At 29.9% G+C, this 9802-nt stretch overlaps 2 protein-coding genes across 2 annotated transcripts; one reads left to right on the plus strand and one right to left on the minus strand.

Annotated features, from left to right (window-relative positions):
- Positions 1–448: 448 nt before the first annotated feature.
- LOC108686960 (UBX domain-containing protein 7) lies at positions 449–2899 on the plus strand. Its single transcript, XM_018192493.1, has 8 exons — positions 449–701; positions 919–1161; positions 1271–1548; positions 1796–2068; positions 2142–2199; positions 2321–2488; positions 2566–2651; positions 2741–2899. Exons 1-8 carry the CDS (start codon positions 662–664, stop codon positions 2897–2899), a joined length of 1305 nt encoding a protein of 434 aa, XP_018047982.1. The 5' UTR covers positions 449–661.
- A 2229-nt stretch (positions 2900–5128) lies between these two features.
- Positions 5129–7885, minus strand: LOC108686919 (PRA1 family protein 3). Its single transcript, XM_018192441.1, has 4 exons — positions 7371–7885; positions 6743–6960; positions 6510–6623; positions 5129–5435 (listed from the first exon to the last, which is right to left on the minus strand). The coding sequence occupies exons 1-4, from the start codon at positions 7565–7567 to the stop codon at positions 5377–5379; spliced, it is 588 nt and encodes a 195-aa protein (XP_018047930.1). The 5' UTR covers positions 7568–7885; the 3' UTR covers positions 5129–5376.
- Positions 7886–9802: the final 1917 nt, after the last annotated feature.

Consider the following 9802-nt stretch of genomic DNA (forward strand, 5'->3'; position numbering starts at 1 on the left):
CGTAAGTTTTTTATTAATATATACATTGTAAAATATATACATTGTAAAAATGCAATTAGGATTATTATTACACGAAAATTCTAAAAATGAAAATCTTTTTTTGTATCGTGAAAGTAATTACAGCGAAGGCACAAAAGTTATATCAAGTCTATTATAAAAATAATTTCGAATTATAATTAATAATATTAATAGCAATAAAGAAAATCGCCATTTCGTGTATTAGATAGCGTGAAAATACACAGCAATTACAATAGAACAGGGTTAATTGCGGCAAAGGCTAATGTTCTTTTTTTTTTTTAAGAATAAAACACTATGTTCCTTTTTAAACATGTTTTTAATGCTTCAAACATGCTTTAACATACTTTAAATAGTATTATAAAAAACGTGTTAAGAACATTGATTAAGAATATATTAAACTATCAAAACATGTTTTTACCAACCCTACGAAGTGATGCAGCGTATCGTGATGTTCGAAATGTCATTTGGTGTGTGAACAGAGTGTGGTGTAGTGAGTAGTGAGCAGTAGTGAGTGGGCAAGAAAGTGAGAGTGTCAAAGAGGGAGAGAAAAAGAGAGACGAACAGAGATTTAGAGGTATTTTTCTTGTGCGATCGATTTTTTGAGTTCGGTGAGAAAAATCCTTCTGAACTCGAGGTAACCACGATGGATCGCGAACTGGTCGACAAATTCATCGAGGTAACGGGTAAGTCACATTTTGCCTGTAAGTTAGCGCGAGAATTATCGTTCAGGTTAAATAATGCGAGCATAACCAGTTAGCGTCACGATTATAAACACACATTTTTTTCTTCAAATTTGAGTGAATCGCGAACGAAGCCGCAAATATAAATGCTACGAACGATATCACGGTACGGACGGATGCGGACGACGTGCTGGATGTTTAGTTTGTGTCTTCCATTTAGGCGAGAGTGAGGCGACCGCTCGGCAGTACCTGACGTTGGCCGATGGAAACGTGGAGATGGCGATCAGTTTGATGTTCGAGGGTGGTAGACCACCGGAAACCGAAAACGCGAATCCTGAGCCACCTGTGAGGGCTCCGATACTTCCTACGCGCGAGATCCTGGTACCCTCAGATCCTATGTGTTCATTGCCACAGTTGTCGAATAATGTATTTGATAGATTTAGAGATTTTGCGGTGGAAACCCGTAAGTATTATCGTATAATATAAAAATTAGAATATCTATATAATACATGAAACATATAACATATTTCTTAGATATATAATATATAATACATATTGGATGATTAATATAGAACGGCAAGAAGAAGAGATGACTCGCCGAGTAACTGGCGGTGCAAAGCAATTGTCTCAGAAGAAATCAAAGCGATTGGAAGATCTGTTCCGACCACCATGTGATATTCTCTTTTTGGGTTCCTTCATGGAAGCACGGGACCATGCGAAAACTTTAAATCGTTGGCTGCTTGTCAATGTTCAGAATCCACAAGAATTTAGTTGTCAGGTTCTTAATAGGGACGTGTGGCCCAATGAGCATATCCAAGAAATTGTGAAGGATCACTTTATCTTGTGGCAAGTATGTCGTACTAGAATATCATGCCACTTTTTATGCATTAAAACCAAATTTTTAATATTTGTTTAAATAGTTTTAACTAAATATTTACTAAATTTAATATTTATTTTGGTACAAGAATTATTAATTTGATTTATTGGTAAATGTTAGTAATATTACTATTTAAACAAATATTTTTTTAAAATTTAGTAAATTTTTTTTGGTGTAGTTCATATTCTGATTTTGAACTACATTTGTTACTTTCAATTAGGTCTTATCTAATACTTCGGATGGAAAACGTTATATAGACTTTTACAATGTGATGGCATATCCTTATCTGGCGATTGTAGATCCTAGAACAGGAGAGTGTATGAAAGCTTACAATAACATTACTGTTGATAGCCTGATCTCTGATTTAAATGATGTACTGAGCACACACCCATCTCCAGAAAGTGCTACGTATGTTTCATCTGACTCTAAAGATTGGAATAATTTTCCTACAACACCTCCAAAACGAAATACTGTAGCTGATCAGATAAAGAATGTTAGTATATAAATTTTATAATTTTTTTTCTCTTTTTATAATTGATTTTTTATTGTAATATTCGCTTTTTCAGGATTGTGGACTTAGTAGCAAAACTTCTAGACTTTTATCAGAAAAAGTCACATATTTTGGTTAGTATCTTTAAAATTGAGAGAACTAATTTTAAAATTATGTATTTATTTATTTTACTAAATAAACATACTATTTTACTTATTGTTAGTTTTTTTTAAATATCTGTGTTATGTACAACAGGAAACGAGAATGTAGCATCTGACAACATTACAAGTTCGAGTATTTCAAATTTGAATGCTCCAAGTAGCAGCAATATTGCTTTTAATAAAAAGAGGAAATTGAATGAATGTGCGACTAAGCAGCAAAAGGATGAAAAATTAAAATCAGATACAACTAAATCTGAAACAGGTATATGATATCTCCTATGGCTTATACTATTTTTGATATATTCTTTATTTCACCTGTAAAATAACTTTTTAATCCAGGTGACGAACCTTTTCTACGGCTCTGTCTACGATTGCCTAATGGTGCAAAGGAAACGTTATCAATGTGTGCAACGGATACCATAGAAGTATGTATTCAGATCTCTTTCTAAGATTGCATTTCTAAGATTATATACGTATGCAAAAGAAAAGTATAATATAATTGCACATTTTGTAGGACTTTTTGATTAAAATGGAGGAAATGGGTTTTCCATCAACAGAACATACATTTTTGGTGCCATTCCCGAAAACAAATATTGGTGCATTATCCGCAAATACTCGTCTGCTAGATACAATCTTATTTCCAACGAACACAGTATTCATATCAAAGATATAGTAATTTTTTCCGAATAAGTAATAATTGCTTCCATTACATTTCCTTAATTATATTTTCTTCATTATATTATGATAATTGAGATATTCATTAAAAATTTTGTCACTGTTATTTCTACGTTACTATACGAAAGTTTGTAAAAATTGTATAGTTAAAACTTTAGAGTTTGATCTCTGTTCCTTAAAATTAATGAATCAATTATTCATATCTCGTATTTATTTAAGTACGTCTTGAAACATTCTCATTTAAAGATATACATTTTTTCATGTAAGGCAAATGATAAAAGCACTGCCATTCGGTGTTCATGTCATACAAAAATGCGTTCATTAATCTTTTTATCTTAAATTAGGAGTTAAGATTCGCAACTTATAAGAGAAAAAAGTTGCATACGTAGTTACTGCCGAAGTATCGAATAATATTACTTTTTAGTTTTATTATTACCATTTCCGGAAAATCTTGTAAGTGCCGTCCATAATGCATACAACCATCACAATACATCCTTTTTGGAATATTTCGAAATGGCACATACAAATTGTTATATCTTGGCAGTCATTTTATAGCATTATTACTCGATATAATGAAATATTTAAAGCGTTCTTTATGAAACTTTTATCAATGTGATTCAAGATACAGGACAAGTAAGATTCCATTTCATAATACAATATATATCACAGTTATAAATGAAAAAAATGAGATAATGAAAACATTTATGTATATCGCAATACAAGGTATATCAATGTATCATCTTTTCATTAAGATAATCAATTCAAGTTACAACTGCCGATATAGTTAAGATAGACGTAGAGCAGGATAGTTTAAAGATATGAATTATAATTGTCAATAGAATATGCTGCATAAAAGATTATGCATTGATTACAGATACACGTCATGTCATCTGTATTTTTACTTATTTCTTAGTATACAGTGTCATAATTCTGTAACATACATGATAGAAAGTATTTCTCCTATTAAGTGTGTACTTATATTAAATATATCATTTAATTCAATCATATTAATGTCTTATATATATTCTGCATCACTTTTTAATATAAAATTCTAATTTTTTTTAAAGCTTGTCAACAATTATAATGTTACTTGAACTTTTAGTTTCATATTCCCTTTAATAAATAATCTTAGTTTTATATATATATATATATTAACGATAGGGATATATTGATTCACATACATATAACAAAACATGTATTATATATACGTGGTCTGAGAATAAAGTTCCCGTATTCAACAATAAAAAGAACAAAGATCTCAGATAACAAAAAGTTGTTTTCTTTCAAAATAGTGTCTAACATTAATACGCTTCAAAACAAAGTCCATAGTTGCTGTTTAGAACACTTGTTATATTCTTCTGAACATTCCTGACATCTTAAAAAAGTTTATTTTTTATGGCATTTTTGAAAACAGTATGAAATTCGAAAAAGTTAATAAGATGAGTGAGTAATTTTAACAATTCTTTTCTTGACCAAAAACAAAAATTCTTTTATCTACAGGAACATTGTCATGCAACTTTCTCGGTAAACATTTTTAAGATGTTGAAGATATTCAGAAGAATATGACGGTGTTCTGAATAGCATTCCAATATGCATTTAAAAAAAAGTTTTGAGACTTTGTATCGAAGATGTGTAAAGTGTATTAATGTTATGAGTAACTACTTTGAAAGTTAAAATATAGATGTGTAAAGTGTATTAATGTTATGAGTAACTACTTTGAAAGCTAAAATATAATACTTTGTTATTTATAAATCTGTATTTTTTTATTGGTATTATAATCCGGAAATTTTATTCAGATCATGTATGTATAGGATATTAAAACGGTAAATAATTCTGCAATATAGGATGATAGGATTCATTAAAATACCAAAAATTAAAATAAAAATAATATAATATATAACAAAGTTTTGTGAAAACAATTTGTCATATGCGTATGGTTTACATATGTTATTTATATAATATATACATATATATACAAATTAATTCAAAATATAGTTTGTTTATAAATGTTATATGAATAAAGCTTCAGTCATTTTTGATTTTTAAATATTGATATTATATATAATATATAAATGTATATTTGTTATAGGTTGGACACTATCTGAGTATATGGTATTCAAAAAATATATTCCCATTAAAATAATCCTATGAATCACAAGAGAAAGTGTAACACAATTATTATAAATATGTAAGTTCAATAATTTTTTGATAAAAAAATATTTGGTATTATAATTCGTTATTGGTTATAAACAACTACATAATGTTTTGCCTAAAAAATCACATAGTACTAGTCTGTTTCCAGCTACAGGAATTTGCTAAATTTATGTTTTAAAGATGTTACAAGATTTATTTCACTACGATAACGTCGTGTGGAACACTGTAGTCCAATTAAAACAGCAATGGCAGCAAACATTAATGGTTATTGACATTAATTTTTGTCAATTCGATATTGAACTTGATGCACAAAGCGGAATATTAGTGAGGCGGTTGCATGAGTGCTGTCTGTGCACGTAAAGTCATACCAGTCACATCTTCTGTATAGTGGAATGAGAAAAGAATAAAAGAATATTAGATATAACAATATAATTCATAAATCATATAGATTCTACATAATAGCAATAAGTAAACAATAGATAAACAATGTGCTTGAAATTAATATAAGCTAATAATTAAACTTAAAAAAAAATTAAGTTATTAACAAAATTCAACATTAACAAATAAATTCAACAAAGACTAAAATAAATAACATAATAGAACGTCGAGAGAAATGATATAATATTGTTAGTACATAAGCAGCCTTTGAAATACTTGTGAAGAACGTGTGATATCAATTCTGGAGATAACACATGCTACTTTTTCTTTAAAAAATAAGAAAGATAATTCAAACATTTTTATTCGTATATATGTTTCAGTACATTATATAACGATAGATTTTCATGAAACAGATTTTATATTCAATCAACACAATAATATGTTTAATGTCAATATATTTTATCTACACTACAAAATGTTCTTAATGTATATTTTTAGTAGTAAACATATATATTCGAAGACAATACTCTGAGTATATTATACATTATATGTATATACATATATAGTGAGTAAAAAGAATTATTAATTAGAGAAAATGCTGTCCAAAAATATTAAATACTATCAATATTAATAAATAATAACTTCATTACTTTCATCGATATCAGCAAATATATAGAGATTTCATTAAATATTAACAGTATATAAGCATTTAAAACATAACACGTACATATTAAGTATTATTCAGCGACTAGTTTAGAAAATATAATTTCACTAATAACAATGTCTTGATTTTATTTTTGAAATTATTTTTGAAGCATCAGAATTTTTTTTTTGTATTGTCTATATCCGAGAGAGAAGGCATAATAATATTGAAAATAAATATATATATATATGTATATATATGACTGCATCCATTAGCTTATCTGAAGCAGATTTAAAAATCACTCCATAGTAAACAGATTGGTATTGTGTAGTAAGATTGTTAATAAGATTGCAAAGCATTTCCACTCGATCTATCCTAAGAACTCAAACATAAAGAGCTATAGAAATTTATGAAAATAATTCTTCTTCCATACCCAGATGTTTTAGAAATACACCCATCGGCGTACGTTTCAAACCAATGCCCTCGATTTTATTGGCAATCCTGTTTTTGATATTCCTTAATCTCAATGAGGCATGTACAAATGTCACTGAAAAATAGAGATATAACTTATTATTGTAATAAAAATCAATGTGATTTTTATTGCTCAAGAAATAAAATCAAAATTAATAATGATATGAAATAAATGATATCAAATGTCACACTTACCGCAGACAGGTAACAGAATGCCTAGAAAGAAAACTAAAAGAGATCCTAGAGTATACGTTATGAAACATCCAGCGAATATTATAAAGAATATTCCAACAACAGGATATTGCCTTTTGAAGTTATGTATTGTGCTTCCTTCCATGGATACATAAGCGAACGTACCCAAGATTGCCATCATTGCTAGCATACCAACTAGCATTTTAACAGGATGGATCAATCTATAAGAATTTATCATAAATAAATCAACAAGTATGAAACAATACATAAAAAGTACAGTATAAAGCATTTGTACAAGAATTTTCGAAAAGTTGACAATATTAAATTCAGCTTAAGTTCAAATTATCTCATTCAAGACTTCAAAACAACTTTCATATATGTATTTAGAACGTGGCAAAAATCAGAAGCCTCAAAATCTTTCTCAGGAATTTGTAATCAAGAAAGTTCAAGAACCATTATATGTTAACTCAAAATAACACTCAGGTCCATTTCAACCTCTATAGATTAACTATAATCTTGATTTAATTTTTTTTATAATTCTTGAAACTAGAAAAACATAAAAAGTAATTAAATCGAGCCCAAGTTAATCTACATAGAAATGGACATCAATATACAGTCGAAAATCACTCACCCGACAATAAGGAAAATAACGATGGATGTAAACAAATAATTAGTCTGATAGTACAGGAGATTGTTGACCACTCGGTTGCCCCACTTCTCTAGGTCCTTGAGATTCGGTAGCTGAAAACGTGCGGACTCCAGCAGGAAGTCGTCCAGGCTGCGCAGCGGCGGTAGCTCCAGGTTGCTCACCAGCTTCGTCTTGTCCATCGTTCCGTCGAATTGATCTCAATGATATCGCACTGTTAGAATCAGCCGATCTTCCCTCTAGATCGTTCTGCCGTCGTACCGGTATTTTTGGATGATGACGAGTCCGGCGACGAATGTCATGCGATGCCGACGACGTGGATTGTCAGTAACGATTAATTGGAGCGATCGCTTATTATCGGAGCAACGTGAATCTGTTCAAAGAAACAAGTCGCTTCGTGTACAAATAATAAATATAGACGCTAACAAATCGCCCTCGATCGTCGTCAAAATGCATCCACGACTACGTATTACGTTTCTCGGGGCTCTTGACAGGTAGGATATCAGATGTTCGATATCAAAATCTTTAGTTAAGGTAGGAAGGTGTTTTATCGAGTGGGAGGATGACCTGCTTTCCCGCGACATTCGAAACAAAGAAACATTGGTAGACTTACATTACATTTTACTTTACATTAAAGTCTGAATAAATTGATTGAATAAATACTTCAAATATGATATAATAAATATATAATATATAATAATTATAATAATAATATAATAAGATGCATAAAAATAGACGGAAAGAAATGATAATGAAAAATAAATATAAATGTATGAATGTCTAGAAATGCGTGAGACACGATTAGAAAGGCTGTGACACAATATTAGGGATATATATTGTACTGCGACATATCTATGTATAGTTGTAGCTAGGACTCGTACTATTGTACTGTATATGTAATATATTGTATAATATAGTATATATGCAATGGTCAGGTTGTGATATATAGGTAATAAATATTATAAGATAGAAGAACATATATTACGATATTCAAAGAAATGAAAATAAGAATATTAAGAAAATCTTTTATTTATTTTTAGAATTAGGTACTAGCAGTGTGGAAGGATGAGTGTGGATAAGAAATTTATGTAAACCAAGTTCCCTTCTTGGCTATGTAAAGTGTAATAAATTCTATAAATGAATGTATGAATGAAGGAATATGTATGAATCTTTTGCTGATTATTATGCGATATATTATTGTTTAATAAATGCGAATTATTATGCACAATATAAATTTATTCTAACACTGCTAAGAATCATATTTTTATTACATTCTTTTATTGAATACAATCTCCATTCTTATTGTGTACCTTCGTCATTGTTTTTGCACCGTTATTGTAATTCTGCTGTAATCGATCTGTTTTACTAAAATAACAAATAATGAATAATTCTTGATGTATATGCATTTTTATAATTTAAATTAAACTACTACGCTACTGCATATATTATATCAAACAGTATGACATAATATTATTTCGTAAATTATAATATGCCGGATTATTAAAGTAACAGAATATTGAAGAATTTTCGTCGGTATCTTTGATATTATCTGCAAATAAATATTTAAACATTAGAACATTTTAAAACACTGATGATAGACTGATTCCAGAAAGTCGTCATCAGAACTAATTGGAATTTGCTTGATTCTTCAGTAAGCTGTAGGTGACTTCCACAAATTTCTTATTGTATTTCCTGAAAATGTATGAAAGAATAATAATCAAAGAAAAATCAATTAATAGTATTATAATATTTGTCTTGATTTTGATAAGTATTCATCCATCTTTATGTAATATTTTTTGACGATTCTGCGAACAGTTTACAAGACCATAATACACTTGTAGCCTAAATAGACCATACATCTGTAAAATTGCTTTCTTGGAGTCCTTTAGTTATGTGGGATATATCGCATCATCATGTTTTCTATCTTTAATCTAAAAAACATACATACATGTCTATTAATTTCGATTCTCAAAATTAAAATCTAAAAGAAATGTTGCTTCATCAATTAATCAGCGATTAATTAAATCTTGTGACATGTAATAATATAAATACAACTCAATTATTTACCATTGTTGCAAAACACTACAATTCTTATTTTATGATTGCTCGATAAAGGCTCCTGAGGCTCCTGACTCAATCACACAATATTAGACGGTTGCGGACGAAACTTAGCCACGCACGCACACATGCACACACACACGCACGCACGCACGCACGCACGCACGCACGCACGCACGCACGCACGCACGCACGCACACACACACACACACACACACACACACACACACGCTGTACATCCTGTCCATGTGTTCTCGGCGCGCCGAAAGCGAGCACATGTTCATGAGCTCGTACTTTTGTGTGTGTGTGTGTGTGTGTGTGTGTGTGTGTGTGTGTGTGTGTGTGTGTGTGTGTGTGTG

This window comes from Atta colombica, unplaced genomic scaffold (assembly GCF_001594045.1).
Source record: "Atta colombica isolate Treedump-2 unplaced genomic scaffold, Acol1.0 scaffold198, whole genome shotgun sequence".
NCBI lineage: Eukaryota > Metazoa > Arthropoda > Insecta > Hymenoptera > Formicidae > Atta > Atta colombica.

What these genes read in the sequence shown, in the direction of transcription:
- LOC108686960 (XM_018192493.1), top strand. Translation starts at nt 662, where the DNA reads ATGGATCGCGAACTGGTCGACAAATTCATCGAGGTAACGG. An exon ending in ATCACTTTATCTTGTGGCAA is followed by an intron (nt 1,549 to 1,795) that starts GTATGTCGTACT and finishes ACTTTCAATTAG; the next exon opens with GTCTTATCTAATACTTCGGA. An exon ending in AGAAAAAGTCACATATTTTG is followed by an intron (nt 2,200 to 2,320) that starts GTTAGTATCTTT and finishes TATGTACAACAG; the next exon opens with GAAACGAGAATGTAGCATCT.
- LOC108686919 (XM_018192441.1), bottom strand. Translation starts at nt 7,567, where the DNA reads ATGGACAAGACGAAGCTGGTGAGCAACCTGGAGCTACCGCCGCTGCGC. An exon ending in GTTATTTTCCTTATTGTCGG is followed by an intron (nt 6,961 to 7,370) that starts GTGAGTGATTTT and finishes AAATTCTTATAG; the next exon opens with ATTGATCCATCCTGTTAAAA. An exon ending in CATTCTGTTACCTGTCTGCG is followed by an intron (nt 6,624 to 6,742) that starts GTAAGTGTGACA and finishes TCTATTTTTCAG; the next exon opens with TGACATTTGTACATGCCTCA.